The sequence below is a fragment of the Syngnathus typhle genome, linkage group LG5 (assembly GCF_033458585.1).
Source record: "Syngnathus typhle isolate RoL2023-S1 ecotype Sweden linkage group LG5, RoL_Styp_1.0, whole genome shotgun sequence".
NCBI classification, from domain to species: domain Eukaryota; kingdom Metazoa; phylum Chordata; class Actinopteri; order Syngnathiformes; family Syngnathidae; genus Syngnathus; species Syngnathus typhle.
This window is the reverse complement of record NC_083742.1, coordinates 18,063,299-18,084,670: the sequence shown is the minus strand read 5'-3', so window position 1 is coordinate 18,084,670 and position 21,372 is coordinate 18,063,299. Positions and strand designations below refer to the sequence as shown.

General features: G+C 41.5%; 1 protein-coding gene across 3 annotated transcripts; it reads left to right on the top strand.

Annotated features, from left to right (window-relative positions):
- The first annotated feature begins 1,208 nt into the window (after window positions 1–1,208).
- Window positions 1,209–19,968, top strand: pdlim5a (PDZ and LIM domain 5a). Of its 3 annotated transcripts, none has more exons than XM_061277673.1 (15): window positions 1,209–1,369; window positions 1,833–1,971; window positions 4,388–4,539; window positions 11,283–11,313; window positions 12,560–12,585; window positions 12,972–12,992; window positions 13,104–13,121; window positions 13,279–13,451; window positions 13,577–13,616; window positions 17,604–17,677; window positions 18,138–18,333; window positions 18,441–18,621; window positions 19,208–19,328; window positions 19,453–19,568; window positions 19,664–19,968. In XM_061277673.1, exons 2-15 carry the CDS (start codon window positions 1,873–1,875, stop codon window positions 19,751–19,753), a joined length of 1,338 nt encoding a protein of 445 aa, XP_061133657.1. In that variant the 5' UTR covers window positions 1,209–1,369; window positions 1,833–1,872; the 3' UTR covers window positions 19,754–19,968. The 3 variants fall into 3 exon arrangements, with proteins under 3 accessions (XP_061133657.1, XP_061133656.1, XP_061133658.1); XM_061277672.1 differs by having other exon boundaries at window positions 13,574–13,616; XM_061277674.1 differs by lacking the exon at window positions 13,104–13,121 and having other exon boundaries at window positions 13,574–13,616.
- Window positions 19,969–21,372: the final 1,404 nt, after the last annotated feature.

Here is a 21,372-nt window from a genome sequence, read left to right as displayed (position 1 = left end):
TGCTATTGTTTTGTGCTAGTGGTGTGTGTGGGGTGGGGGACGGAGTCTAGGAGACACCAGGTGGCTGAATAAGAGGGTGGCTATCCCCCTTTTCATTCACACGGATGATGCATTAAATGTTATTTCGATGGGCAGATGAGCAAACCACAAAGGGGTGGGGCTTGTCTCAAACGTGATGAAGTATGCATGGGTGTGTGTGCATGTGTGTGTGTGTCTGTCTGTGGTCGGGGGCAGCTAAGCTCTGGTCATTAAACATGCGGATCTGGAGAGGTGAGCATATGGGACTGGAATAGATTGTTGGACAGAACAAAGGCACAGTCGGAAGGCCCGAGATTTCACGCTATAGCACACAGTCTATTGTCCGGGCTCTCATATCATTACACTTGGCCCATCAATCTTTTTTTTCTTCCATCTTTGACGCCTATTGAACACATAATCTGTCAAATCTAGCAAAAGCAATATTAGAACGGGTTCACAGCGTATCTCCACGACGCAACATTGAATGCATCAGCTTTTGTCCCATCTGTCACCGTAAATGCAGTGAACAACAACTAGATGGTATAGTTCATTGTCAGCCAACCTCAATCCAAGATTTGGATGGGTTCTCATCGTGTATCAACCAGTCTTAATTTCGATTCGCATGCTTTTAACTGTACCCGTTTTGCCGCATCGAGCCGGGCAACACCGACGTTGGTTGCGATACTGTATTAGAAATATCAGAAAGTCATCCAATGACACAGACACTCCTCATTTTTCAGTAAGATGCATTACTAATAAAGCCGTTTCATACAGAGGATAAGGAATATATGCCTCTGAGTAGTGTTATATTTTTGTCTATGTGTGTTGCTCCACCATTTGTATTCATATATGCGTTCCTTAAAAAGATTGAACATAGCAACATGAATGTTATCTGTTAGACCGTTTTGTATTGGTGTTAGCAATACTCGAACAGTAATACAGATAAGTTAATAATTCAAGAAAAAGTGAGCGGTAGAGCTATAGAGATCAGAGTCGACAGACTCTCGCCTCCATTCCACGTCAAAAATATCCTGGCTAAAGATAAACTGTCCCCTGCCTCCGCCCCCTCGTCATGTGTGGGACTCCCAAGCACTTTTCAGTCACGTCATCTTGAGTCACTTCATCCTCCCCTGGCCATCCTAACCTCTCATCACCCCATCTTCTTTCCCTCACTCCTCCTCCTCAGCCAGCCTTGGCCTCCCCTCCCCATATATAAAAGCATTTGCTCCACCATGTGCCCCCTCACACACTCTCAGTGTGTTTGCTGGGAAGGGGATTGTCCCGGGCACACCAGGGGATTATTATACTGTCTTCACCTGCCTGCAAAGCCTCTCTGGGGATTCAAATAAAGGTAGTGTGATTTTCGTTAAAGTACACGGAATGCATTGAAATGTTTGTGAAGTTGTGCTACGTTAGTTGCGTCTTCAAAAATTCTAAAAATGTTGTGCATTTCTGAAATGAAGTGGAATCCGGGTACTGTCTTGCGATCAAATTTAAATCAATTTTTATGGGTTGTCGCTGGGGACGTCTGGTAATTTTTATCTGCATAAATTCAGTTTCAGTATTAACTTTGTTTTATACTTGATTGTTTTCAAGTAAAGAATTATAATTCAATTATTTTTAGTGTATTTGAATGTCAGTGTTGATTTTTTTTTTTAGCATTTTAGTTGAATTCTACATATTTTATTATTTGTATTTTTTGTATATATTATTAATATTTATTTTTCCCTATTAAATTTTTCCGTATTTAAAAAAAAAAAGTTGGTGATGTTTTTTTTTTACCGCGCAACATTTGTCACTTTGCTTTTCTGTAGCGCTTCCCTCGGACGTAACAAGAACCAGCACAAAGAAACCATGAGCAGCAACTATAACGTCACACTGTCTGGCCCGGCCCCCTGGGGCTTTAGGCTACAAGGCGGAAAAGACTTCAACTTGCCCCTCACCATCTCCAGGGTAAGACAAAAGCCCCCCAAAACATCACCATTTTTTTTCTTTTTCAAAAAAATGTGGCTTTAATACGATATTTTCCATTAGGCGGTTGGTTAGTTTAATCGGAACAACAAGAACCACAGAGTACTAAAATCCTAAAGGCCAGATTGCTCTGAAAATGGACCTCTGAATGGAAAAGTGTGACTCAATAAAGAGCAGCCCCATTAAAGTCCTTCTCAACAGCAAGTTGAGACTTTTCAAGTCGTAAAGGCTAGACGACAAGTCGCTAAAAGTAGAATAAAACAAGCCGGCATTCACAGCGGGACTCAATGATTGGGTTGTCGAGGTAAAACGCAGACATATGAACACTTGTGCTTGAAGCCTCGTTTTAAATATTTAATTTTAAATCTTGCATTTTTTTTTAGCAGGCCTGTAAAGAAGAGTTTTCTTCATGGTGTTTACAAAATTAAAATAACAACTATACAAGACTTTTGCTATAGAGGGTCTTTACGTCGCCATTGGTAGAAATCTGTCCGTAAATAGATTTTTTTTTTGTGTTACCCATGTCCAGAACCATTTGCCTTTCCTCACCGTCACTTCCTGTGCTGGAAAGCTGGTATTGTTCATAACATCATAATTGGATTTTACCCTTCCAGAAATGTTCTATATGTACCTCCTTCCACATGTTGAATGACTTGGCACACTGTCTCAACAGCTACATATTTTCTGTGGAGAATCTCTTAATAATCGTTTTTCGATAATTAGAAAATAACCGAACAGCGACTAATTCCGTTTTTGTTGTGATTGTGCGCTCTTTTGAGTCTAACTATTGTCAAATTCAGAGCCACTTCCAATTGTCGGTGAATGTGTGAGTGATTTAATGTGCACGTGTTGGGAAAATATGACTATATACGGTCGGGGGGGCCACAGAGCGTTAAGGCTAATCCCGGTATCTTTTTTAGCCGTGCCTGAGCGTCTCGTCATGTCTTTACATATACAGTATGCAGCGTATACGTGTGTGTGTGTGAGATAATATTCCAGAAGGGTGCAGAAAAGTTACAATTTCAACTATGCTTTTATATCCGATACCGCCGGATCAAATGGATTCATTGCAAGGGGAGAAGTTGGTATCACTAAGGTGTGTGTGCGGTCTGTTTTGATTGTGTTAAAAGAAACAAATGACCTCACTGCTACTTGAAACCTTCTCGGACCCGAAGAAATGCCAGCGCCACCCTTGCCCAATACCTAAAACGCTGATAATAGACATCTAACGGCGGAATAAATTTTTTTTCTTTTTTGGTGGGTGGGTTTGAGTTCAGTTCTTTGTTGTGGTAGACAAGCAATGCAGGGTGTAACATCCTACACATGTCACTGTCCGCCCTCTGTCTGCTGATAAGAAAGTAGTCTGCTTTTTATCACGACGTGCTTACATAACCTATTAGCATGTATCGAGACAGTGGAAGAAACGTTAGCATGGTAACACATTCTTACGAAATGCCATCCTTTCAAGACCCCCAAAACCCACCACGACGTTTTTTTCGGGTCACGTTTTTACAATCACACTGGCTTGTGTCAAAACATAATCAACTGTACATATTAGGGGTGTAACGATTCATCGATACACATCGATTAATCGATATAATGCTCGACGATTTATTGGCATCGATGCTAAAGGTAAACATCGATTTATATCGCCGTGTTTGACCTCGGACATTAGACGCGACTTTATTTTGAAATCCAGTTCATCCAGTTCCAGAAATCCTGCCATGCGGTGATCAAATATTCAGGGAGCACAAATCTCGCCGCTCATTTAAAGAAAAAACACGACATCAAAGTTCAGTGTTAAAATAAGCACTTTGTATACTACAATACTCTTGTAATTTCCTAAATAAAGAGTTTGCAGTACCTTGTTGATTTTGCGTATGAATTGTTATAAATCAGGATATTGTTCTATATTTTTTATTTAAAAAAAATATATATCGATCGTAGAGCACTATATCGTGAATGAATCGCAGCAGGCTTTAAGATATCGGCAAATATCGCATCGTAGTTCTTTGTATCGATATGATATCGTATCGTGACAAGACCCGCGATTTACACCCCTAGTACATATATTCAATACGGTTAAACAGAACGGCAACCATTGAAGGCATCGTGAAGCAGTGTCAGGCAAAGCGAGACTTACATGGTGTTTGTCCAAACGCTATAAACTGGTTTGTTTTTGCATCCCACCTCATAAATCCAGGAACACCTTTTTAACAGGCATCCTTAAAAGGTGGGATGGCATTTATGCCTTTAATTGGTTCCAAGCTCGATGGCTATTCAACTGGTGATGGAAAAAGATCCAAAAGACCCTTTTTTTCATTTCTGCCAACCTTTGAAAGGGCAAAAGTCCCATCGAAGTCAATCCAAACAACTGATGCTTATTTCATTTGTTCAGCTGAACGATGGCAGCAAAGCGGCCAAAGCTGGCATCGCTATCGGAGATATGGTTCTGTCCATCGACGGTATTGCCACAGAGGGGATGAACCACCTAGAGGCCCAGAACAAGATCAAGAACTGCACAGGCAACCTCAGCCTCACCCTACAGAAGTAAGTCTTTAGGCTTCGGCCTCTAACGACCATTTCAGGCCTTAATGGACGTTGTAGCCATTTATTAATTGCAACGTAAGAACGGCATCTCAAAAATAGGATTTTCTGTAATAATTCAAAACAACATTTCTTGAGAATCTGAAATGTAGGTGCGGTGCGATCGATGAACCTTGAAATGTCAACTTTATTGCTGATCAATGCTTATGTTTGGGTGAGCGTTAGAAAAATGATCTGTCATTGATCAAACAGAGTCATGTTTTTTTTAGGGGGGTGGGTGGGGGTACCATGTGGTGTGATCCCAGTATCATTTTTATTAAGTGTGTGATCAAACAGTCTGATTGGGGACAGATGGATTCGACTTATGAGGCTCCAGATTTTCTTTGTTAGAGGCCCTCGGCATCGACAGATGAGACGTTCTGTGTATTCCAACACGGCCATACATGACAAACATCTGGACTTTAGAGGAACAGGGCCAGTTTGGTCTTCGACTTTCGATTAGTTTGACGTGTTCTGTCACTTTTCAGTGTTGCTCGACCGTTTTGATCAGACTTTCAGAGGGTCAAAACGGCAAACGTCACAATTTCCCTACTGTACAATCCCTCGAGGCATTTTTCGGCTACCATTGTACATTCGAACAGACTCATCATGCTAAGTTAATCAACTAAAAGAATGCCTTTGCGGTTAAAGGACAAAAACCAAACTGGGATCAATACAAACCGCCACATTGATGAAAAACACATTTATGTTTTTCCAAAGGTCAGACAACAGGTTCCAGAACATCAGTATGCTAAGTTTAGCACCCTTTTAAGTCCTAATGATTTTTCCATTCTCACCCTTATTGTCATTTTAAATTCAATTTGATGAGATACTTACAGGGAAAGCAGCTGCCCCTATCTTGTTACACTGATACACATGTGGCGCACATATGTCTGCAAAGTTATTAGTACACAACGCTCATTTTACTAGCACTGTTTAGGAACTTCAGGATCCTCTCGTCTAGTTTGTTTGGTATTCTTTGAAGGCCGATGTACCCATTCAATGTCTTTTTTCCCGTTGGGCTATCTCGCGTTTATGATGCCACATTAGAAATATTCTGCATGAAAAACAATTAAACACATGAATTAATATCCAGTAATCATTACAAGGATTTGTTAGTGTTTTGTGAGTCCAGTTGTGAACTCACAACATTGCATCCAGCGTCTTAATTGGGCTTTAAAAAAAAAAAAACACAGGAACTTATTTTAATGTCTACATGTGCAGCGTTTAATGTTATTTGGTGCTATGGCCTTTAAAAAAAAAGAAACCGAATTAACCTGAAGCATCACGGGCTATAAAAAGACATGTCGCAGCTTGGGTAAGATATCAAGATACCAAGATATCACGCAAAGAACAAAAAGTTTGGAAGTAGCTTTTGTGCTGAACGTTTCTTATGTTGTTTTTGAGATCTTCCGCGTTGAAAGGGGCTCCAAGCACATAATTGCCGTGTTGTTCTTCCCGGCCCAATGCATCAATGGTGGACTCATCATGGGGGTTGGGGTGTGTGTACTCATGTGGAGAGCCACAATGACAGGCCATAATAAATCATGGATAAACACAATCTGATTTTTCTGATGTGCGGTAACGGCAGATTTACACTCTTAGCGTTGCAGCAGTGATGCTAAGATCATGTCTCAGCACTCGTCTCCAAAATATCCTTTGGGATTGTTTGAAGTTACACTTCTGCAGTGGTAGCATGTAACAACGTCTCTCCTTATGTGGTCGAATTGGAGTTTTTGATTGATAGAATAGAAACATTCTCCAAGCATGGTCTTGAGATTTTTTTTTTCAATTTTGGTTGGCTCCAAGAATGATTCACGGTTTCCTGGTGCTCGTCTAATCCACACACTAACCCCCCCCCCCCCCCCCCCCCCCTCATAAAAATAAGGCATACTTTTTCACTTTCATGATCATTAGCTAACTTAGCGGTTTTAGCTCCGATTTTACACCGATAGCATAAAAGTCAAATGTAGCAAAATGACACACACTCTACAAGACTACAAAGTTGTGACTCAACTCCAGACCTTTGTTCTAACCTTGTAGAAAAAAAAATGCTAAATTAAGCTTAAGTTAAATACCCCTTTTCTAAATGCACGATTAGACAGATTTATTTTGATGCCAAAATCTGACAGACACACCAAATTTGCCCTGAAGTCATTTACCAATTCTTCCTGCTTCATTTAATTCCTCAAGATGTCACCCAAGGACCAAGAAATAGAAAGTTCAAAGTACATTGCTAGCCCTCATGCAGTAAATGTAAATAAGCTTTTTATACGTAAACAAGGAAAGTCATTGTTGCACCAGAACACTTCAGAACATGTTGCACGTAAATGAATACTCGTTCATGAATCCATGCGCGCATACATGAACGTGTGCGTGCGGCTCTCAAACTGACAGCTGCTCGAGTTATTTTGGAGTTCAGAAAGTTGGCGTGGAGTCGTCCCCAGCGAGGGGTTCTGTTTGGGAAGTTGATGTCGGGCTGGGGTGTACGCTTTCATTTTGTTGACATTGCGTTCTCGGAATAGAGACGGTAAGATTTGGATTTGAAGTCCGAAGTTGCTCCGCCGTGTGTATGACGCACGTGCGTTGGAGATGCATGTTGGCCTCTTGGGTCGGCTTGCATTGTCAATCTCATCTGCGCGTAGCTAAAGATGAGTGTGATGGATCGGGATCTTCCACAGTCAGTTCGTGTATACCGGCGAGTAGCGATTGCCACGCCTCCCCGCAGCTGCCTCGTCACTTGCCAGTGATGTTCCACGGCCAAAGCTCCCTCACCTGTCTGTGTCCTTCACCCTCAGGCTCCAGTATTGGCCAAAGATCATCCAAAAGCCCATCGCCGTGGCTTTTGGCCAGGCTCGTCCGTCGTATTTGCCAGGACGCTCCTAATACAGGGAGAACGTTGCCACATTTAGACACACCTGCCGCTGCCCGTCTTTTGCAAACGGCTTGTTTTTGCACATTTCGAGCACACCCGAGCACGATACAACCTTCAAACAAGTGCTGCTTAACACACACAGAACAGCAACAAATACAAACCGTATTCAACAAATTGATGTAGGGGATCTTCTTTGCCTCTTATTTCTAATTCCAGTCAATTTCAGCTCGCATGTTTACGGCGCAAAGTCGTACTATGCTGAAGGGATACACTACCGTTCAAAAGTTTGGGGTCACAAAATTGTTTGGGTGACCCCAAACTTTTTAACGGTAGTGTATATATTTATTTAGATAATTATTTATAGATTATATATATAATCTTCTGAGTAAAAAATCTTATATATGTATACTTATATTCATAGATTATATATTATTTTATACAAATATAAAATATAATCTAGAATATTTCATTCATAATATTTTATTATAATAATATTTACACTACCGTTCAAAAGTTTGGGGTCACCCAAACAATTTTGTGACCCCAAACTTTTGAACGGTAGTGTACATCTCTAAATTCATTGTAAAATCCCTAAAAAGACAAAACAAAATCTCGGCTGAGGGCAAGAACGACAAATTGCACAAAACAAACTCAACTGTTGCTCCTTTTTTCTGTCTCTAATGTACCTTTCTGTAAACTAAAACCAGATCTCTCTCGGCCAGTCTGTCATGATGACTGATACCCAAACACGCAGCTGGAGGATCACATGGGATGTTCTGACAGGAATAATAAAACACTGTCGCCTCACGACTACTTAGTAATGACTATAAATCAGTTTTGGGTAGACAGGACAAGCCTGATTGAAATGACACGTTGAGGCTTCATTCCAAAGCAAATACTCTTCTAATGATAGCTTTCAAATCAATCGTAATCAACGCATACTTTCGTTTACACGATCCTCAAGATAAGCTAAGATGAATTCATTCAAAGATAAATAAACGGTAAATTGATTTATTACTAGTTCAGCATGGATTACATGTCATGATTCAGAAAAGGTGTTATATTCAGAGAAGGGGGAAAACAAATGACACACGAAAAAGTCAGCGAAAAAGGCAGGTAACGTGGTTAGCCGCAGAAACAATTGGCACAAATCAAATCTAAAATGTTTTATGACAGTTGTAAAGTGTTCAAATCTTGACAATTCAATATTTTACGGGCTTATGTGAATTTGTTTTTTTGAGTTTTAGTCAAATTCAATCGCATAAAATTGCTTCGATTTTAATTCATAATCCACAAACATAATCAGAATGCAGTATTGAAAAAAATATTTTTGATCATCTGACTTTAAAGGAGACAATCCTTATATACTCGCATTCGGTTGTAGATTGGCATTTGGGTGGAAGCCGCATTTCATCACCAAGCTGCCGAATTGCACTTTTCATTTTGTGTAACGCATCTGCGTACGTGACACACCACCAACCAAAATACTCGCCAACACTACATTGACAACTTGACAAGTATGTGCGCTTATCACAAGCTAATGCTAATCTGTCCTTCTTAAACTGTTGATAGCGTATCTGTGTAGTCCGCTTGTTGTTAAGAGATGTACATTTGTGGAACGATCACAACATATCACAAAAGCTTTACTAAATTGTGTTACCGTATTTTCCGGACTACAAGGCGCACCTAAAAACATAAACTTTTCTCAAAATCCGACCGTGCGCCTTATAGTCCGGTGCGCCTTATATATGGACCAAATTCCTAAATTTAAACTGGCCCGAAGCATTGTGTCATGAAAGCAATCATAAGTGGCCCACTGAAGACTATTAATCATGAATCAAAAAGACGATGGATCATTATTTTGTGATTATAAAGTCATTTGTTGCGTCTGAAGTTGAAATAAAAAAGATCAAATGGAGGATGATTTGATTTGGATTAAAAATCTGACATGATGCATTAATGGTGCGCCTTATAGTCCGGTGCGCCTTGTAGTCCGGAAAATACGGTACTCCAATCATCCATCTATTGAACCGTAGCAAAATGACATAATATCTCCTCTTTAATTGAAAGCTGTCTGCTGTACGTGTTTGCTGTCTTTTCCACATTTAGCTTTATCTATGGAATATGTTATTCCTGAGTGAAGTCAGCTGTGCAACAATCTCTGGAACAGCAACTTGAGCTCTTATGTGGAGCCGATGGTCTAATTAAATCCACTTGGATGGCGCTTCAAGCATTTGGATGTTCTCATGCAGCTTGCCTCCTCCCCCAATTAATACTTCCCCTTACTGGGCCCCGGCACGTAATTAGTTAGCCTTCAAGGCAGGGGTTGCTATTCTTAACTCCTCCTGCATGGAATTCTCTCTAAAAGCAGAACCACGTGATTTAAAATAAATAATCGACCATGATATCGGCATTTCTGTCTCCTGCTTTGGCTGGGACGTTCCTAAAAGCAATTCTTTTGTTGTTGGGGGCCAGCTTTGAGCCTATCTGGCGCTAACTCCACATGGCGGCTGTGCTCGGTCCACCCGGTTCGAGCTTCCAAGTTCAAGCCGCCTTTAACGCACAAATTCATTTACGCCGGCCGGGGCAGCCGAGTAGTCGAGCACACGTGGCAACGATTGGTCCTGCTGGCATCCTCTCTTCATCACGTTGGTCTGTCTGCTTCAAATTATGGAACCACTGAAAAAAACTTACCTTAGCCTGACTGCATACAATACAAATAGCCTTTTATTGACGAATGATCATAACGCAAAACAATATTAGTCATTTCTTACACTGCTGTCTCCTCTTGTAAGCCTCCTAAGTACCCGCTAGGTGTTTTTTTTTTTTTCCCCCCCTCGCAAACAAACATCTGCAAAGGCTCTTCACGAGTAACGCGATGAGGACAAATGATGAAGTGCCACCGCTCAAATGACTTGACAGTAAAGAAAAAGTCTTTAACGATTAATCGAAGCTCTCTTCGGTGTGGCGCATACCGGAAGACCTTGGTAGATATTTCCATTGGGTGTTCAAGAGGTATGAATGTCACGCCTGTCAGCGTCACATTGTCACCATGCACCCACTCCCTCGGTCCTCGCATATTTGCGCTATGGACAAACATTCCAGCTCGTAAAATATCTGACAGGGTGTGTGCGCGAGGGTTCATTGTTTGAGAAGCCCGTAGCTTGGTCTACGGCGTGTTTGCCATTTGTGTCGTTTTACGTCATAAAAATGGAATGAAACTTTTCAAATGGTGTGGATTTTTGTTTGGTTTTGGGAAAAGGCGCCAAATGGTTTGTAATAAAAAGAATACAGACGTGCGCCCGAGTTTCCAGAAAGTGCTTATCTCATGGTGAATGAACAGACGTTTCTGGAAAGGGCTCGCTCTCGTCGGAATGCTGTGACTCCTCTTCGGTTACCGGACAGTTTTAATGACCTCAAAGTAATGTTCGGTCAGGTCTAATAACAGCAGGTCATATACAGATTGAACTTGCTTTTGGCCTTTTCCAAGTCACAAGCAATTGGAGTCGTGTCATTGTCAAGTATTTCAAATAGAAAATGAGACTGGCTGGAATTGATTAGTGTCATTTTGAAATGCAAATTTGATTTGAATAAAATCAACAACTGGCCATGAATGTGCCCTGACTGGAGGCCATTTAAAAGTGTTTCCTCAGGTGACCTTTAGGGAAGAGCATGTGGCCTTAAGTGGTCTCGACGATATCACGTTGACGGAGGGAGGCTAAAAATAGCTGCTTTGCACATTGGGAAGGCACGTTGCAACTCCTGCTGTTTTCTGATGCTCTGGCACAGAAGCAGATCAAATTGAAATGACGTCCTTTTTCTATCTTTTCAGAGTGGCCAAGCCCCCTCCAGTGGCACCCAAGGTACGATCACAATATTTATCACAAAACAATTGCTCACCAAGGCCACACGCCAGTTGATATTCAGTCCAAATGAAAGAAGATGTAAAGTATTTCCTCAAACAGTCGCCATCTTTCCAATCAAATCAAATGAATTCATTTCTATAGACATTGAAAAGCTGAGCCCATATAAACTCATTTGCTAAGCAAAACAGCAGCACCAAATTACTTCAAGTCTCTCAGGTTAGCAACTGAGATGAACTGAGAAGTGCGTTAATTTTTTTTTTTTTTTTTAACACACCCCTGACAATTTGGTGACTAAAATGTAGATAAAATCTTAGACCAGGTGAAAGGAAATGATTCACCTGGCGTGTCATCCTTCAGCGGCTTGTCACAGTTGAAATACATTGCGAAACGATTTTTCTTGCGTGTGTGGGTTGCATGAAAATTACTCGCACCTTGTGGAATGCCATTAATTACGCCGATGCCTCTGCGAAACGAAAGTAACCCAAATATTTGGCGAGTCATTGACACGCTCCTGAGTAGATTTCAAATTGCCCAGAGATGCCACAAGATGGCAGACAACCAATCCCCAGTGGTGGCACAGTACGAGTTTACTGAGCCAGCACCAAAGAGGCTTCGGTGACTGTATGCTGTGATGTTTGCGTTTGCATGCCAGGTGAGCAGATGTGACATCATAAAACCCGTGGCCATCACTCATCCCCCCTCCCCACCCGACATGACCCCCAGACCCTACGGGGGCTGCGGGTCAGACGTTTCCTCCTCGGCCGCCTTCAGCCCGTCGCCGTCGTCCGCCTTCACCCCCGCCGTCACTCCTCTTTCCTCGCCGCCCCAGTCGTCCGTGTACAACACGCCCATCCACATCTACTCCACCGAGAACGCCTGTGAGGTGGCCATGGGGCAAAGGCGGGGCCTAATTGAGAATCAGGGTGGACAAGTCTTGAACGGGTGAGTGGTGAGAACAGAAAATCGGAAGGGCTCGCTCGTGTGTGTAAAATTCTTTCTTCAGAGCCGATCCAAGAAGCGAGCTTTTAATATTCATCGATTCTTTTTATAGGAAATTGGATTTATAATAGCACTTTTCTATTAGATATTCAATATCACCCTTGTGGTCATCACCGCCATGGCTGCTTAGGTCGGCTCAGCGTGTTGTTTGCTTGCTGCCTGTTGAGAACGGTTTTGAATTTCCTCTCGTACTATTTTTGCCCCCTTTCAATCTTTTTTTTTTCTTCCCCCTCCTTCTTTGCAGACGACAGCAGCTCCTCTGGTCACAAAGTTAGTTTCTGATGCATGGATGACTTTATTATTTTTTTCATGTCATTTTTTTACTGTACTGAAACTCCTTATTTGAGGAACAGGACTAAAAGTCACGAGGGATTGAATTAACATACATGAACTACGTATAGCCGCGTAGCGTTGATGCTAATAGCATGTTGGTGATAGGATTGTGATTCAACAAAGAAATTAAAAAGTAAAAAAAAAACAGGTCATACTTGAACTATCACCACATACAGAAAAAGCTTAGTATTTGGTTTTCCCATGGCATGAACGTGAAGTCCTACCTAATGTAGCTTCCTGTGTGCTTTTGGCTCCCTCTAGTGGCCATTTATTTTTCTACCTCAATCACCTCACTTCTTTTCCTCTTCTTTATCTCCCTCTAGTGGACCTCACAGTACTTTAAAGTAAGTCTTTACACACAGCCTCCACTTTTCTGTGTATCGCTCAATGTCAAATTTTGTATTTCTGTAAAGGTCGAAAATTTAGTCTTTGCTTTTTTTTTTTTTTTTCTTAAGAAAACCCCAGCCGCCCAGGTAATAAAAGTGCCCGGTATCATGACATGTGTATCGTAGCCCATCGTCTTCATGCCGTCCTTCATCAAACGTGGAAGCATTTCATCCCATCCCTAACAACGTGTGCCGAAAAATAATTGATTGTCCTGGTTGACTTTGACCTTTGCCCTCCTCGCAGGCCTCCCCGCCGACACGTGGTGGACACCGACATCCACTTCTACCACGTGCCGTCTCACGCTGGCGCCAGCCGGAAGCGCATCATGGAGGACACGGAGGACTGGCGCCCGCGCACCGGTACCACCCAGTCCAGATCCTTCAGGATTCTGGCTCAGATTACGGGCACCGAGAACTGTACGTAACCGTTGCTACTTTGAATTAGGAATTGAAATAATAAACCAAAATTGAGGCAGGGGGGGGGGTAAAAGGGGAAAATGAATAAGCATCCAAAAAATACTTTTTTCTTCCTTTTGAAGCAGCTCAAGAAGAAGAAGAAGCAGACACAGCCAAGAAGACAAAGTAAGTGCTTGCCATTGAACTTTACTGACAACTGACTACTAAGGCTTGTGGTTGTTATTGTCACACTTTTACTAAATGTTACACCTACTACGTTTTTTAAAACAGATAATATGGTTGGACAAATATGCACAACTAAGCTGGGTCTTATATCAGTATTGAAGAGTGGTTGACATGGAATGGTGTTGAATTAAAAGTAGAGGCTTGGCGTGATTTGTCAGTGGTGTTGAAAGGCTCGTTGTGAGCCAGCCGCATGGCGTCTTAACCTGAGATGTTGTTGGTGGACTGCTGGGCGCATTGTTAAATATCAGAGAAGACAAAACTTTTTTTTTTTTTGCACGATTGACACAGCCTGGCTGTTTTTGTGCTGTGCCGTGTTTTTGTGGTCCTCACCTCAAACCCGGTCATCCTGAACCTTTGTTCTCTTCAGAGTGAACAAGGCCACCACGCGTTTGGTGATCGGCCCAAAGTACGGCGAGCTGAGAGACTGGCACCACGGCGTGTCCGCTCGTACCCTCAATGTCCAGTAGATCTGTGTAAATACGTATATTTATGGATATACTGTTTGTGAGTATTTGTGCACGGGTGTGAGATTGACTGCTGTAGTGGCTTGATGGCACAGTAGGACGTTTTAGCGCAGACGAGCAGAATGAGTACATATGTATATTTATATATATACACCACATGCTTACAGTCATTGTTTTCAACAATGTGTTTTTCCTTCGCTGAGGGAGTTTTAGTCGGGGAAGTTTTAGTTGGTGTAACCCATGGACAAAAGTATTGGAACACCAGCATGTTACAACTACAACCGTTGAGGAAAAAAAAACAACAACCCTGATGCCGATACAGTGGAATCTGCAAAGTGGACCACACTGATGCTAGCTGGTTACTTTCAAAACGCATTTTCCAACTTTGGTGGTTGTCAATTTTGTCCGTCGAGTAATCACATCTCACTGCAGGTTTAATTGTTGTTCAAGCAAGCAGTTTTCGGTGGTCGTCTCCAAGGATGTGTATATAAGTGCATGTGCCTCCACGTGGGAGTCCCAAAGAGTGTTTGAGGACACTTTGAGTGGTCTAAAAACTGATGACAATGAAAGTAAAAATGTTGCCCTTGTTTTAGGCTTGATGACAAAGCGGAGTGACTGTGTGAATGTTCTCCTAATACTTTCAAAAGGCTTTTGCTATGTAAAATATTCCTCCTTCTATTTATGTTTACTTTTGGCAAATTTGAAGTGGAGTCAAAAAGGTATCATTTTATCTTATAGCTAATAAACTTGCTGCATATCCTTCTTCATGTTCTTGTGGTCTTTTTTTTTTTCCGCCCCCTTCATGTTGATGTTACTTCAGTACTTATTTACCACCACCAGATAGATAGATAGATAGATAGATAGATAGATAGATAGATAGATAGATAGATAGATAGATAGATAGATAGATAGATAGATAGATAGATAGATAGATAGATAGATAGATAGATAGATAGATAGATAGATAGATAGATAGATAGATAGATAGATAGATAGATAGATAGATAGATAGATAGATAGATGCCGTATTTTCCGCACTATAAGACGCACTTAAAAACCTCCAATTTTCTCAAAAGCCGACAGTGCGCCTTATAATCAGGTGCGCCTTATATATGGACCAATATTGAGCCACTACAGCAGGCGTGTCCAAAGTCCGGCCCGCGGGTTTTAAAATGGGCCATTCATTGAAGGTACGCCTTATAATCTGGTGCGCCTTATAGTGCGGAAAATACGATAGATAGATGGATAGATAGATAGATAGATAGATAGATAGATAGATAGATAGATAGATAGATAGATAGATAGATAGATAGATAGATAGATAGATAGATAGATAGATAGATAGATAGATAGATAGATAGATAGATAGATAGATAGATAGATAGATAGATAGATAGATAGATAGATAGATAGATAGATAGATAGATAGATAGATAGATGACTGACGTTCGTTCACTTGGGCACCCGGCAGATTAACGCTCTCGTAGACTTTGGATCACATTCAATTGTCGCCGCTTCACATTTACAGTACGTGTAGACGAGGCGTCGATCGTAAGCACACGCTTCGTTCTTTGGTGGCGTACAGTTGTGTCTAGGAGCCAGTGAGTGGTCAAAAGCTCCTTTCACACCAAACGCAGTGTTCAAGGTTGTCTCTGGGGACATATGGACTGCCTCCTGGTGCCAAGTTAATGGGAACACATTTGCTACTCTGAAACCATGCTGACACCCAAAGCCTTGAAATGAACGAGGCAGCAATTTGTGCCCTACTTCATGTAGGACAGTAACATATTGTCCGTATTAAACTTTCAAGCGTTTACTGCACAGCGGTACCTTGACGTACCACCGAGACTCAATTTATTTGGATTGAACTGTATGTGGCCCAGCCCTCCCCTAAAAACACATTTATTTGTTATATATATTTTTTTTCAATAAAGCAATATAGCAACAGTATATTGCAAAATATAATAAAAGAACTAGAGAACATTAGAACTTCAAAAATAAGCTGTCTGTCTAACGGTGAGAGGGATTGTTGATTTAGCGATAGAAATGAAAAATAAAAACACATTTCGACAGGACTAACCCAACTAATTGAATACATTAGATAATGGTGATAGCATTATACTGCTGGACAAAACAGCGCTGATAAAATCACACACGCCCTCCTTCATCTCGTTTCTTGTTGTTCTGTAGCTTTGGCAAACAGGCTTATGCTATATCCAGATGGGCCGCTAATGAACGTAAACAGTGGGGCTCTCTTACTTAATCAGCCAATCAGTCGAGCGGAATGGGATAAACCTCCCTGGTAATTGCCGGAGACACTGGAGAATATTAACAACCCGCGGCGTAATTGTCACTAATGAACGAGAGGCTGGGGTTAGCCTCACGTGTTTTCGCTCGTAATTAGCGTGGCCGACGATAAATGCGGTACAAATGTTGTTAGCCCGACAGTACGATGAGCTAGCTCGCGTTTAACATTACTACAGGAGCATGGAATGTTTAAAAAGAAAAATCTGACTTCATGCCAGTTAGCTGCTAGCAGTTAGCATTCACAAGTCGCACATTCTGACCTTTGCTTTACAAAGTAATAATATTTTCAATTTGGCCGAATCTGTGGGAAATTTTCCAATCTCTGTAAGAAGATGCGACCCCTAAAACAAATACATACTGGGATTTGGACTCGGACCCCCCTGTGTGAAAAAACGTATGCTAGCCCATATAGGATACAGGTTGACCACATGGGGAACAAGTCTAACGCTTCGTCACGTGACTAATTTGACCTCAGTGCTGACTAGCAAGCACTACACTCTAAATTCCTCCGCCTACCATACGGCACATAAAATGAACTGAATGGATTGAAGCGGAGGCGGCGGAACTAGCATGAGCCCGCGCGATGTTGCTAGTCTGGCATCTGTCCGCACCGCATCTGGCCTAAATACTTGTCAATGACTCTCACTTGACTCTTTCCACTCCATATCCTGGCTCTGGTTCTGAATACGTGTGTGTTATGTTATATTATGGGCTGGTATCGGAAAGGCTTGGCGACCGGTCCAAGTAGGAAGTCGACTGAGCGCTGTGTTGTTTTGGGCAGGACCATATTTGTCTCTGCTCTGTCAGCGTGTAGGTGGTCTGGACTCTGTCTTGCTTGTATTCCACCAAGGGCACCCAAGAGAGAGAGTGCGTGTGCCAGCATGAAAAACCAACACACACACAAGTCTGAATAAATGATGTCGTTTCATTTTTACATCTTCATCAAAATCGACTTTTTTTTATTTATTATTATTACCTGGCAGGCCAATGTGGATAAAACGTCACGGGCTATGTGGGTGGTGGTTACGAGTCTGGCTTTGAAGAAAATACTCTCAATATTATTTCTCAATAGAATCTTTGCTCCGTATCAAATATAAATTACACTTGAATATTTCCTTAAACTTCCTTTGTCAATGAGTTACTTTGCTTTACACAGTGAAGAGTGTGAGCCCAGCAGCCACGAGTCTGCTACTGTCAAGACCATGATCAAATCACCCGCAACAGCTCAAGGTAACACACTGTGTGTGTGTGCGCCTGTAAGTGTATGTTGCGTAGATTCAAGTCGAAAAATTTACTTACTTTACGATGCCTGTGTCCATCCACCGTGTTGTGGCGCCAAAAGCCAGTGCACGTGTTTAGCCAGGTGTGTCTTCTGTTGCTGCTCTGTGTGTGTGCGTGTGTGTGTGTGTGTGTGTGTATGTATGTCTTTTCAATGACTGATGTGGAAAATCCACAGTTGTGACAAGGCTGCCTTGCCGACACCTGCTGGGTGTGCAGACGAAAAGGCCAAAAGTCAAACAACTCGCGCACCTGGGAGGAAGTCACACACACACACACACACGCACACATATGGTACCTGCACAGTATTGTGACCCATAGGAAATCATTTAAAGAATAGTAAACCGATTGTAGTCCAGTTTTGCGGAAAAACAGTTTGTTTCCTGTCGTGATCCATGTTCATTCTCAACAGGCGTGAGTCCAAAATGTGGTTTAATCACACCCTCCTTTGGCGTAAAGTCCGACGGCAGCACGGCCAGGTGTCCTGCCCCCGCCCGCCCCGCGCCTCGGGTCCACCCGAAAGACGAGGACTCGCTGGTGCAAATGGCGGAACACTACCCTGCCGGGACTCGCACGCCCATGTGTGGCCACTGCAATAAGGTCATCAGGTAAAGGAAAATTATTATTATTATTATTACTTTCCCTTTAAAGTAGAACATAGTATAGTAGTTTTACATGCTTCAAACACAAATCAACTTTTTTCTTATTGTTTCAGGGGACCGTTTTTGGTCGCAATGGGCAAATCGTGGCATAAAGAAGAATTCAATTGTGTCCACTGCACCACATCACTGGCCGACATCGGCTTTGTGGAAGAGCAAGGCCACGTTTACTGCGAACACTGCTACGAAGACTTTTTTGCGCCGACGTGTAGCCGCTGCCAGGCTAAGATCTTGGGGGTGAGCGGGTTGCCCTTTGCACGGCGACACCTACCTGCGTCCTCATTCCACATTATATTGAATAATAACTTATCGTATTTGTGTACAAACATGATTTTTTTTCCAGAATCTACTTTGAAGCTGAAAGAATGACACTTTGAAGGCTTCAGTGTGATTTTGAACTTAAGATATTTGTGCCCTGACATTCATCCGTCACATGTTCCAAAGTTGTCCAGGGCCTCCAATCCCCTACCAAAGCCTCCGTTTCTCACACATCTTCAAGCAGCTTAAAGCGTCTTATTAACCTGTTTTCTCGCCCTCTTGCCCCGAAGCCCGCCCCCTCCCAACCAATTTAGTATGACCCGCCAGCTTTTCCATTGATTCCCTGTCCCGGTGGTGTTCTCACACTTTTCAGGGAGGGGAATGTCTATTTTAAGCCGAGTCATGAGCTTCCCAGAAGAAGAGCAAGAAGAAAAAAACTGTGATCGTTAAATTAGTCGTAATAGTACAAGTGTGACGTTTGAATTCGGCTCCAGTTGTGTCAAAAAAGGTTTTCTTTAGTATGATGATGATGGTTTTAGCTAACCTCTTTGTTTTGGTGGTCCAGGAGGTGATTAACGCTCTCAAGCAGACGTGGCACGTCCATTGCTTCCTGTGCGCTTCCTGTCAAGAGCCAATCCGAAATAACACCTTCCACCTGGAGGATGGCGAACCTTACTGTGAGCAAGGTCAGACCAACAAATCACCATTTTAAAAGTGTTTTCAGTCCACTTTTCAAAATTCTCTCCAATGTCACAAAAGGTGACTTTTGTTTCATCACATTGTACTGCTATTTAATGTGTGTGTTGTCAGACTTCTACAGTTTGTTTGGCACGGGCTGCCATGGATGCGAGTTTCCCATCGAGGCAGGAGACAAGTTCCTGGAGGCGCTGGGCTACACGTGGCACGACAACTGCTTTGTGTGCGCTGTAAGTGCAATGGACTGTTGGTCATCCTCATCTCATGCGTTTTCCACTTCAGATGCTCAACATGGTGTCTTTTTTTTTTTCTCTTATGCCCACAGGTATGTTCCATCACTTTGGAGGGACAAACTTTCTTCTCCAAGAAAGACAAACCTCTGTGCAAAAAACATGCACAAACACTAAAAATATAGCTTTTTTTCTCTCTGATGGGTTTTTAAAAAAGAAGCAATTTCTTTATTTGTGTGTGTGTGTGTGTGGGGGGGGTGTTCTTTGTCTAACAGTTTAACAGTTTTGTATTTTATCAGACTGTTTTTCAACACACAATTTACATAACAATTTCTTTTACGTATATTTTATCGTTTCACAAAAATGGGTGTAAAGTAATAAAAACCTCATCTGCAGTTGATTAATGGTGGAGATTGCAACATTTTACTCTTAAATGATTGATTTAAACACATCGGTGATACATTTTCACATTATGCATTCTTGGGATATATATTTTTTTGCTTTTTTCAACATTTTTAACATGATCTCAAATTCTCTTTCCTTTTAATAACTAGAAGGTGGTGAAATACTGTTTGCATTATTTTATACAGTGGAGCCTTTATTTTATTTTATTTTATTTTATTTTATTTTATTTTATTTTATTTTATTTTATTTTATTTTATTTTATTTTATTTTATTTTTTTTTATTTTATTTTATTTTATTTTATCAATCTGACGCGAATCCGACAGTGTGCGCTTGCTGTCCCACAGCACAAGCGCAGGCACGTACAGGTACGCGCACGCATGACGTGCGCGTACTCACACACGAGCACGGTGAAGAGTCTGCAGACTGAAGAGGCAGTTCACAAGCGATCCAGACAAGTCGCATCTTTTCCACCAGCCGGACATCGTGACAGGACACCACAGGTAGGAAAGCAGTTGCTCCAGTTGAATGTTTTTTTTCCACGCTTTCAGAAAAGAAAACTTGTTCAATGAAGTTACTTGCAGGTCCAGTTCAGGTCAAACCGCTGTTGCAAAGTCAATCGCAACTTAGCAGACTGTATTTGGCGTTTTGGTTATATAACGAGGTGATAAGTACATATATTTTTATTTGAAGATGGGGTCTAAATGATTAAAATCACAGCAAACATTTACTACATTGCCCCCCCCCCCCCCCCAATAATGCGAGTGACGACCACTGACTATGTCCAAACTTACTATAATCATAATAAACGTCATCTCCCATCTCTTACTGTAATAGTTTTAAAAGAACAATTATATACATCTATTTTTTTAAAGCAAAAAATGAAACGTATATTAATAAAATTATTTGTAGGAAATAGTCAAGATCCCCCCAAGAAAGATATAATTTTTAAGGGAAAAATATTTGAGATTTACGAGAAAAAAGTTGACTTATTCCCCCCGAAATTTCGTATTTAATGTAATTATTAAAGTTGTTTTTTTCTTTTTACAACAATCTATTATTGTAGCAGGCAATGTTAAAAATGATATAGTATATCTTGACACTAATGCTCCAATGCAAAGCCAAGGAAAAAGCAAAGGTTATACCAATGCTTGTCGACGGTGTCTGTTATATAGTTATCATTTTTGTTTCGGAATGGACCTCTACAACCACATTAAAGTGTGCCTGGGAACCGTTTTCTTAGTTTACGTAAATAAGCGGCAATCTTAATTGGGGCAAGAACACATGATGCAAATCTGCCATGCGGCCACATTGGCTCAATTGGCTGTGTAATTGAGTTTCACATTGGGGCTCGCCTCACTTTTACTTTGTGTATGTGCATATAATGTGTGTGTGTGTGTG